An 11,744-nucleotide genomic window follows, 5' to 3' on the forward strand; every position below is an offset into this window, starting at 1 on the left:
TCATTCTATGATTCTATGATTCTATGTAGAGAAGAAAGTTTCACAGGTCTTTTCCATCAGGAATGTCAGGGATACTGACAAGAAAAATAGCCTCTGTCAGACGTCAGACAATACAGTAAGGGGAAGGAACATCACAGCCAGTCTGACTGGAATTTTATTATATTATATTAAAGAAATTTATGTGGTTTAGTCTGAGTTCCTGTCAACATGCTAAATGTAAACTTATTTAGGAGAGTAGTTGCACAGAGTCACTGGAGGCTGAGAAGCTTATAAGAAACCTCACAGCATGGAGATAAAGGAAAGTCTGCTTCTCATTACAGCAGCTGTGATGGAGGAATCATTTCTACACAAAAATGAATTTCAAATAATCTTCTCTTACAGAACTGTATCACATTTAAAACCTTAAAAGAAAAATAAGAATTAAAAACAAAATTTAAAACCTTACATTTTTTTCTACTGTGTAAAAAAAAGCTTAAGTCACTTCATATCATAAGGATCAACTATCAGAAGGAATGAAAGGCAGTACATTTAGCAGCAACATACCATTCAGTTTAGAAGCCTGGAGGAAGTGGTTCTGTCCTGACATATGCTGCAAGCATTCATCTCTTTTGGTGAAAAGGAGAAAGCAGTTTGGGCATGCAAAACACTGAATATGCTGTGGAGGGAGATCTTTTTTATGTCCATCATTTTCATTTAGCTGGAAGAGAAAATGTGATGTAGTTAGGAAAGAAACCAGTGCCAGTTCTCCTGTCCTTCCATTCCTCTCTGCCTTCTGTAATAATATTTTCACTTTTAGGTTTTCAGCTACTACATCTATGTTTATCTACAGCCTACCTCTGCGCACTTCAGCTCATGAGACACAAGCGACTGGCCAAACTGCCATTGTCAAACTCAGTTTCCATTCACTTCCTGTACCAGTGGTAGCAACCACCTTCCCCAGGAACTATGGGTTCCATCAATTCTTAGCTGGTCCCTTTACTCAGTCTCTCAGAAAAAGCTCCTTTTGCTACTAAAGCAGCTGTTTTTCCTCATGTCAGTTCTTTATCCATCTTGCTAACTTCCAGCTGCTCAAAATGCTGCTCCCCAGAGTAGCCTGACAGGTCTGTAACTTTTATCAAAGTCAACTCCTTCCACCCTGTGGTGGACAACCCCTTTTGCCTTCTACATCAACTTCAAATTTCTGCCTTCAGGGCAAAAATCCTTTAATTTTGCTTCTGACATTTTTACTTCTTTCTTACGTCACTCAAAGAATCTTCATGATATGCTTATGCTTTCCTCCACAGCTCTGTTTAGGATTATCTCCCCATCCTTCCACACCAAAATAATCCCATCTTCTTGCCCGCTGCAAGAGCCACTCCCTTTCACCGAACTTGTCTGTAACTCCTGATAATGCCCCTGGACACAACACAGGCACACAACTTGGAAGGAGTGGAAAAAGAGCAAGGGCAAACTATGATGCAATCCTTCAAGCTTGTCAGATACGACTACATATCAGGAGTTACTACTACTAGCTAAAAGTAGTCCAATTTTCAGAGTATCTAAAGCTTCCCCTGAATTTAAGACAGCTTCTGGAGACTAGGTGGGTACACAACAATATTTGTTATTAAAATACTAAACTTTGAAACTGCTATCTATTATCCAATTCAACACCAGCCTGCTTAAATAAAACCACACACCCTGAAGATAACACCTGAGTTTCTGTCATGGAACTGAGGTTTTACAGTGGTTTGTTATGAACAGAAGATATTTTAAAAAAAAAAAAAAAAAAAAAAAGAAGTTACAAAGACTGAAGGTAGGGAGGAACAACAACAAAAAAGCAAGCAATATTAGCTTATATTCAAATCAAACCTAGAACACTAGATCATCCTCTTCCCTTCTGTAAGTTAACTAGTGAGTAGCAGCAAATACATCTATTGGAGAGACTGGAAACAGTAGGAACAGCTGCACCTGGATCACTCAAGTTCTTTTCTCATTCTATTGCCTCTTCTTCCTCATGTCCTTTCTGCTGCTTGTCTTTACCATCACTTAGTTCAATCTAACTTCTTGTCTTTATTTTTCATAGTTTTGGAGATGCAAAGAAAGGAAATACTTTTCAACAGCACCAATAGAGGGGCAAGAGGTTCAAGACAGAAATAGGATCCTCTCAAAAGCACACTGAGAAGTACAACCTAATGGTCAGGAGTACTGTCAGGATACACCAGGGGTTTGGAACACATCAGAATAAGAAAAACTATCTTGAAGACTGAAAGAAGGGAGGGGAGAGAAAGAGGGTTAAAAGAGGAAAAAAAAAAATCAGTGCATAATCATACATCTTGAAAGCCCTCTATGGCGAGTTACTTATCCTTATGATCTTGCCTTAGATAAAAGATGATCACTGTACTGCTGAGAGGTTGAAAATGTTTTGCAGCATACCACACAGGCGACAGCATTATTTGGGGGTCCATGTAATGTGACTGTTGGGTCACAAGGAGAATGATCAAACCTGGAAAGGAAGAAATAATTAACTAGTCCCCTCCAAGTAGTCAAAATGTTTGGGTTTGTTTTTCTAATGGGAAAAATTCTATCTTTTGAAGTTGTTGGACAAAAATCTACCAAATCAACCTAAACTTTAAAATTCCTCACTTCCCCTATCATTAACTCTAACAGCTGAAGTTTCCTGTACAGAGGTGATTCTCCCTCTCCGTAATGTTTTTAAGAACAAAAGAACTAACAAAGCCTCCATGTCCTACAGAGGGATTTAAAAATTTAATTTATTTTTACCTCCCTGCACTAGTTCTGGCTGGGATGGAGTTAATTTTCTTCATAGCAACTTGTATGGTGCTATGTTTTAGCTTTCCGAACAACAGTGTTGATAGTACAGGGATGTTTTAGCTATTGCTGAGCAGAGTTTGCACAGCGTCAAGGCTTTCTCTTTTTTTCAGACTGCCCCACCAGTGAGCAGGCTGGGGGTAGGCAAGAGGCTGAGGCACAGCTGAGACAGCTGACCAAAGGGATATTCCACATCACATGACATCATGCTCAGCGATAAATGCTAGGTGAAGGAGGAGGACGGGGGGCATGTTCAGAGTGACGGCATTTGTCTTCCCAAGTAACCATTATGTGTAATAAAGCCCTGCCCGCTGATGGGAATTCCTTATTTTGCTTTGCTTGCATGCACAGCTTTTGCCTTATTTATTAAAGTGTTTTTATCTCAGCCTAGAGTTTTCTCACTTCTAACCTTTCCATTCTCTTCCCCATCCCACCAGGGTGAGTGAGTGAGCAGCTATGTGGGACTGAGATGCCTATACCAGGTTTAACCCACAACACTCCCCTCAGCTTCTCTCCTTACCACCTTCTCCATGACACATTCACTAGTTCCAGTATATGCTGGAAGTGACCCCATACACAATGAGTGCTGACTAGCAATGACCAGTTATGAACAGTTGTCTGGCCTATAGCTCTCTCTTTCCCTTCATTAGTGGCATTTTTTTAATCTTACAATTAAGTTGTACACGGTAGCATTTTGCTCTTTTTCAAGATTGGATGAAGAAATAACAGAATTGGAAAACAAATCTTGTTCTCAAAAAAATAGACACTAAAAAATGCTCAAAGAAATAAATAAATTCTGAATAAAAAAACCAAAATCAAACAAAACAAAAAAACCCTAGTTGGTTGTTTTTTGGTAGTTCCATCACATCATCTATATAAAAGCGTAACATATTAATCTGCTCTCCAAATTAAATATTGTCACTATAGGCAGTTTACAGTAGACTTGATGGTGACGTCCTAGGTTCAAGCATATTCCTTCATTATTATTTCTTGCACTGAGCTCTTGCAGTATGTCCCTTACCTTTGAAGGTGACCTACGAGAAGATGAACATTATCAAACTCTCTGTTGCAATGCATCACAGGACAAGATATGGGACTGCTGTTAACTTGCGTCTGACTTGCCCTTTTATAAATACCCCTTTTTCCACTGTTAACGGTGCCTGGTTTGAGACCTGTGTTATAAAACAAAGTGCTTAACCAGAATCTGAACTACAGAGGCTTAAGAAACCAAACACAATAATATACAAGCCCTACAGCATTTAAAGTCAACTTATGTTGATTCTTAAAAGCAAGCTAACGATGCACTGTAACTCAATCATAGTACAGTAAAGTCTGCTCTTTCAGTTGAAGAATCTCTCTTCAATCCCCAGTAGGATTACTTTTCAAACACTTTGACACCGGTCCTCCAGGCAATATTTGAGCTTCCTGAAATTATACTTACACAGACGATTTCCTGAGCAACAGTTCAACAGTAATATTTTTATTTCTAGCAACTTGGCTCATAAACGTAGTTAACATTGCCTTAGTGCTTTTTAGACTTTGTATATTAAATTTTCTAAGCAGCAAAACATTAGAAGAATAGCTTCTATGGAAATGAGTGTATAAGAACCTTCAAATGCCACACTCCAGCAAAGTTAATATTACAAGATTTGGTTATGCATAAGAGGCACCTGCAAGCTCAATGTCAATATTGTTCAATGCAATTATCAGATGTTCTATTCTGCAACACAGGACTCAGAAAAATGTATCACTGAAACTTAGTTTTCTGTTCTTACCTGGCATTTTTAACCACTGGTCCACACATTGTCTTGCAGCTTCTGTGTCACTGCGTTCCCGAATAAATTCTAGTTCTTGCAACCCGTGAGCATACTGGGAATCAACTTTCTCCTGAAGGGGAAAACATATCAGGCAAGGTGATGATGAAATTTACATTAAAAAGGCAACACAAAATTATTATTGAAACCAAAGAGTCAATTTGTTCCACTGCCGAGGCAAAAAAAAAAACCAACCAAACAAAAAAATTACAGTTTCACTTCGAAGAGTAATTTTAATTGTGCAGATTGCATTAAGTGATGCGGAGTGAGGAGCCGCCCAGCAGGAAAATATTCATCATTAACAAAAGGATTTTTTAGCCTTCTTCTTGGGCTACTTTAAAAGCTACATAGCTATCTCTGACTCTACTTTACAGCTGAAAAACTTTGTGGACACATTAACAGACTGCCAAATTATAAGTGGAAGACACAGGAGAGGGATGTAGGCCTCTGGACTTCAAGGCTACCTTGGACTGCATCTCACAGCCTTTTGCTCTGTTGTACTACAGCTTCATAGTCTATTGTAGACTATAACAAGCTGTAACTATAGTATAATTATGTGACTTTAAAAGCCATTAACAGCGTTCACAAAATTAGGCTGGAAAGTCAGTATGTTCCACAAATACTAGATTTGCATTTGTCTCTGTTGAATTTCATGAGGTTCCTGTAAGCCCATTCCTTCAAGCTGTCCAGGTCCCCTTGATAGCAGCCTTAAGCTATTGACTGCACCTCCCAGTTTGCAATAAGAATCAAAAATCCATGCCTTTCAAATGGCTGCACAATACAATTAATAGGATTCAACTTCAGAATTATGCCTTACACATAGAAAATTTTATCCCATTATAAAAAATTACGTGATAGATTTAATGTGGCAAACAGCTTCCTAAAAATCTCAGACAAAAGCAGGCAGATAACTAGGTTTGCTGCATGGTGGTTTGTGATAACTGCTATTTTTCATTTATTTAACCAGAATAATTGATATTAAGGTCCCTCTGCTATATAAACAAACAAGAACAGGCGTTTGCCATTGGCTTGCACAAAGTTAGGTTTTTTCCCCCCTTAGGAACTGCAGTAAGACTACCAAATTGATCAGTTAAAAGCCACTGGAGAGACAAAGTCTGTAGATCTCTAGTTGCTAGCTCCAGGTCTGGCTCATCAATCTTTTTATTTACTTAGTAGTGAAAAACACACTTGTGACTACGAGGCCTGTATTATGCAATTCTACTGAAACAAAATATACCCAATACCTTAAAGGCTTTGTTTCTCTCTTCTTTTTGCTGTTTCTCTACTTCAACATGTCGTGCCAGACGATCCAAGGTTGATGCAACTCGTTCTTTTTGATAGTCAATGTGATCTTTACGCTTAGTATTCGTCTACAATTGAAAAGTTAAACTTTATTTGGTAATCGTTAAGTAACAGGCACGAATACGGTGCAAAGTGATGCCCAAGGATCACGACATAATTCAGTACAGATACTCCGATCCTAAGATCCATGACCTATCTTGCTAGCTTTCTCTTCATATTTACCAGCATCTGTAGCTTCTGTTAGCAAACAAACAAACCAAGCAATCCCTACATATTCAAGGCAATTTGACATCAACATTAACCTCACCAAAGCACTAGAAGGAACATGGATGATTTTGCTGGGTGTCCTACAAGTTTCCAAGAAATTTGAAATTAAGTCTTCTAACAAAATTCCTTAAGATTTCAAAGCCAGCATGCAGCCCATCTGAAAAACTGAGAACTGATATCATTCTTGCTGTCAGACATTGCCCAGTATCTTCAGAAAGGCAGATCATTAGCTTTTTCTAGCATAAGGGATAGGCCATACACTGTAGTTTGCTCCTGCTACACGATCAGCTGCAGCAATCATCACTGTGGAGGGAGCCTGTGCATGTACAGAAGACTCACTCTTGCTTAAGAATCAGGTTTATTACACACATCCTCTACTGCAACACTGCAAAACAGAAGTCCAGAAATGCCCACCGCTGCCAAAACCAACTATAGTAGAGTCATTCTCAGTCACTGTCCCTCTCAAAGGCACTGCAGAGTAGGCACAAAGAGCATGAGAGATACATGAACTGACCAGCATGCTTCTGACTCATACATTCTTAGGATGGATTATGAAGAATGAGGCTGAGTTAAGACCAGGTTGTCATCAGAATAAGGTCCTCCAACCTATAAACCACTCCTAAAAAGTTATTTGAGAAGGAAAATTCCTGGGAGTAGGCCAGATACATTTGCAGACTAAAGACTGGACACATCGACTTCTGATGTCACTTGTAAAGTGTCGTTTTTCTTTGACACACTTGTTAAAACCACTGGAAGCCAAATAAAAGTTCCAAGTCCATTTCAAGAAGGCAAAAAATGGCTCTAGAAAAAAAAATGAAGCTTTGGCATTCTTGCCTTCCACTCAACAGTAGGTAAAAATAAAAATATTTTAATGTTGGTTTATTTATTACTTGTTAAAAATACCTCTAAGAAGTCTTCTGTGAAGAGTAACTGATGGGAAAAATATATAAAGACTAATTCTTTTATTTGACCAATAAGTCCCAAAACACATACAACATACTCACATGAACATAAGAGCTGCTGTTAGGTTCTTCATCCTCACTACTTACAAGATCAATGCATTCAAGAACAGGTCTTAAACATCCTTCCTGAAAAAAAAGTGTTAAAAACAGACACACAGAAATGCATTAAACTGTCTTCCTCAGAGATAAAACATTGCATGCATTACAGCACATTGTCAGCATTAGCAATACCTGAAGGAGAATTTCACCAAGGTCTCAGGAGGGTGCAGTAATGAAATTCCTGCATGGAGACTTTTCCACTTAACAGACAAATCCATAAAATTGATAAAACATGCAAATAAATAAGTATTCACAAATAATTAAAATACCAATTTAACACAGAGGTAGCAACTAGAAAAAAAAAATCAAATTATCAGTCTTGGCTTGCTTAATGACCTTATATTCTTCACCTTCTCAATAACTTAGTTCTACATTTTAAAAGATACTCAACTTGCGCCATTTGCTCATTAGTAACAGGGTAGCAGCCTGTTACCAAGAGAGGAACAGTCTTAGATTTCAGTAAGCAATGCTAAATGGTTTTTTGGGGTTTGTTTGTTTTCAAAACACACAAATTAAATTCCAACTCCAAAAGACATTAAACTCCTAAGGCATTCCAAACAATAAGAAAGTCAGAAGCAGTTCCATACACATTTAAGCCCTGAAGGCTACTCCTGTCTGAGCAGATATTCCATAAACAGGTTACAAGTGTCTTCTCTGTACTGGAATCACAATGAGGGGGAGGTCATTTTATTTTACAAGAAAACATATTTCACCCATTCACACCACATACTCAAAATCACCTTTTGAGTCTCCAGGCAGCTGTGGTGTCTCTGCTGTTTTTCATAGCTTTCATTGAAAGCATTAGCATCATATCAGCAAAACTATAATTTCACTATGCTATGCAAAATATCAATTGTAACAGTTAATATAATCAAGTCTGTTTAATTGGTGGCTGGTAAAGATGGAGCCTCATATTCATCTCCATGTATACATATGTAAGCATACTAATTATCATGGAATAAGCTTAAATTAAAATAAATTTTAAAATCTGACACAAGTTGTATTATTTGTTCTCTACATCTTTGTCCCAGAAGCTTTCCAACTTTAAGCCTGCTGAGTAACCGACCAACATTGTGAACCAACATGCACTTAGAAAGTTTTCATTTCTGTAACCTAGCAAACACAAAAATTCAAGTCCTTGTCTGAACTGAGTTGGGAGCAAAACCAAAAAGTCTTTCTTCAGAGATGCTTCATAACACCTCTACATTTTTCTTCTGTTCCTGCTGTGATGCAACTGAAAGCCAGAGAGAGAAATAATGGAGTCCATATATCTACTACGTAAAACCTCAGAGGGGGAAGGGAACAAAACAGAAAATGTAAGTGGTAACTATCACGTTTCAGCAAATCTCTTGATTTTGGTAAATCCCAGGGCCAAGTATTCTTCAGGTATCTATTTTTATTGGAAAACAACAATTACAAGGAAAACTAAAAACTTTACCTGTTCCTTAGGACCTCTGCAGGAGCTCAAAGAACTGTAATTGTTTTTAATTAATCTATTTTCCTAATATCATCAAATTTCTAATATAACCTTCCAAAACAGGCCAGAAGCCTCTTCAGGTTTGAAATAAAAACAAATTCTTAAACTTTAAATTTGCAAGGAAGTAAGTAGCTGCTCCTACTCTTCCAGAACAGAAAGGGGCTGTATCTTTTGTTATGAAGTGCAGCGAAAACATTTCAAAGAGAAAAAGTTGCAAAGTATATGGACTATGTTTCATTTTCCTGGATCTCAAGTTGAATTCACAACAGAGCTCATTACTGAATAAGCCAGGGTCTATGGAAGTACATTTTAAATTGAATTCAGACTTTTGAAATCAAAATCACTAATAGTGAAGAAAACTTGGCATAAACGTAACACTGCACTAGAAAATGAAAGTAATTTTTAAATACACAGATCTTCAATTGTCCAGTTGCATTTTACTTTGGATACATTATCTTTAGATGTACTTAAAAATGTTTACAGAAAATAGACACAAATATCTTCCCTAACACTGTTTGCCATTGTAATGCAACAGACAGCTCAGGAGGTATTTAAACATTTCATAAAAGTGTATATTATTTTGACATCCCACATAAAGTAACAAAGCTATGAAGAGCCACTGCTTAGGAAAGCCACCAACTTTATCAGGGAAAACTTATATTTTTTTAAAAGAAAATCACAGTGATGAGCCTCACCTTTTAAGAAATTAGTCAGCAAAAAATATGAGTGAATCTATATAGTGAAACAAAAAACAACCCCAAAAACAATTTATGAGTTGTCCAATGTTTCAGCGTAGACTCTGGCAACTTGAATCATCTGTCTACTTAAGTGCTAAAGACCCCAGTAAACCTGTGAATCCCTTCACTCTCGCCTTATCCTGCCCAAGGAAACAGTACTTGGATGATCAGGTAGCATTCATACACAACATTTATGCAGCATATACACTTCCAGTCCTGTACGTTATTATATGGAAACAATGATCTAAAGCTAGCCAGAGAGTTTAGAAATCCTTTTGCAAAGTCCAAGTTCACCCTCACTCAGGAGCAAACAGGAAACCTGAGTACACACTGCTGACATTATGGGATGGCCTGGGTCACAAACCTTTCGCCTTGTATTCATCAGTGACAACAGTAAGCTCCTCACCCCAAAATACTAACCCTGCACAAACAAGCCTAAGCACAGTAACCTTCCTATAAACAGCAGCCTCTCTCAGAAGCCATCATCACTGGGACCACAAAGGCTCCATATGATCCACAGGCGAAACCAAGGAAAAAAAAAACAGGTAGCACAAGTGTTGGTTTTCATTAAGTCTCTTTTCTTTCCATTACTGCTCTTGGTGCTCCAGCAGCCCTTCAATCACTACACATTCAAAGCTATACTAGCTTCCTCATTCTTCGCCCAGGGTTTCAAGAAAATGAAGCTTATACAATCATGCTACACACGAATGCTTGTGTGTGTAGATAATGAACTCATTAGTCAACTTTGACCAAATCAACTAAAAGACCAAATTTCAGAGATAATAAACTACTTATACTTTAAAAAAAAAAATCTCTCATAATTTAACACCTAAATACCCCTGCAGAAAAAAGACTGTACATTCAAATTAGGCTTTAACCAAACACCATACGAAACAGAAAAAAATATAGTTATTTTTCATCATTAAAAATAAGACAAATCCTCAGGAAACCAGCCATTATTAGTCCTGGCATCAGTTAAGCACTTGATCTTATTTGCATGACTTGTTCCTTTGGTAAAATCATCTTTCTGTTCTTGCATATATTCTTGCCATCCAGCACCACTTCACTGATGACGGACTGAGGCTAGAACACAGGCAGCATGAAAAACATTCTGCTTTTCCTGGATAGTCAACAGATGTGTCTTAAGGTTACATTCACATAAGCCACATGTCAGCATTAGACTAGATGTTGTACTGTAGCTATTATACAGTGCTTCACCATTTGTGAGGACCGTTTAAGGCCTCTAACCCATTATTTCCTTCCTCTTCTAAAGAAAGTACAGTGTTTTTGACACTGTTTTGCAGAGTGAGCAGTGCTTTATTCGATTAACTTCAGTGGGACTATTAATGAAGCAAAATGTTATGCAACACGAGAAATCATCTACAATGACTTTGCATATACCTCATTGATCACTGTAATCTCTCACTCACCTGCTGGGAAACGCTAGCCTATAGTCTCTCGATAGGCCCAACTGGTATCACCTTATACACTTCCAAAGAAAGAGCAGATAAACCTTTCAGATAAATCTTTGTGGCAGGTAACAAGTTAACAAACTAAATTATCTTTAAATCCAAAAGTAACACTTTCGACCAAAATATAGTCATCAACACAGCATGCAAAGACCCCCTCCTATTTTACAAGGCTACCAAGAGCATATTTACCACAACAAGCAGTGTGTTTCCAGTACAAGAGCTACTTACTCCAATGAACTCTATCTCATCCTCACTTTCGTGAATGTTGATAGAAGCATGAGATTCCATTATCTAAACAGAAAGAAATCAAACACACTTATCGTTTTTATTTCGGAAGTTTTAACTACAACAGCATTTTCCGTTTTTATGCCTACTCTGGCTTTGCAGCCTACCTGCCCTCAACAAGCCTCTGAACATCACCCACAGACAACCATCAGTAACACCAGACTAAACGATAACAAATTTGACTGGAATCACGTCACTGTATTTTTCCAAACATGCAAGACGTGGCCTAATCTACAAAGCATCCCAACGCCTCTATGCCTCCAGCAGCGGTGTACCGCCGGGTTCAATAACACGCTGAAGTGGGAAAGCTCAGCAGGAGACAGAGGGGAGCTGCAGCCCCACGCCGCTGTACTACCGCTACAGCGCAGAGGGCACTTTAGTTCCGAGACGCAGGGTGAGGTCAGCCGTAACTAGCAGCTACAGGTATTTTTTATGCCTTCGGCCACTTCAGGACCACAGCAGATCCTGCTTCAAAACAACCGCCGTCCTGCCAACGGAAGATCTCCGTGGGCGGCAGGAAC

General features: G+C 38.3%; 1 protein-coding gene across 1 annotated transcript; it reads right to left on the reverse strand.

The window, feature by feature from the left end:
• Nucleotides 1–543: 543 nt before the first annotated feature.
• On the reverse strand, nt 544–11,229 carry LOC104468733 (zinc finger protein 451-like; the record flags this gene model as incomplete). The annotated part of the gene is made up of 7 exons (XM_010082964.1): nt 544–697; nt 2,356–2,482; nt 3,830–3,980; nt 4,584–4,695; nt 5,867–5,992; nt 7,196–7,279; nt 11,167–11,229. Coding segments are annotated over 7 exons (817 nt in total), but the record flags the coding sequence as incomplete, so codon positions are not given.
• Between the last annotated feature and the right edge of the window lie 515 nt (nt 11,230–11,744).

This window comes from Pterocles gutturalis, unplaced genomic scaffold (genome assembly GCF_000699245.1).
Source record: "Pterocles gutturalis isolate BGI_N339 unplaced genomic scaffold, ASM69924v1 scaffold12110, whole genome shotgun sequence".
Classification (NCBI taxonomy): Eukaryota; Metazoa; Chordata; class Aves; order Pterocliformes; family Pteroclidae; genus Pterocles; species Pterocles gutturalis.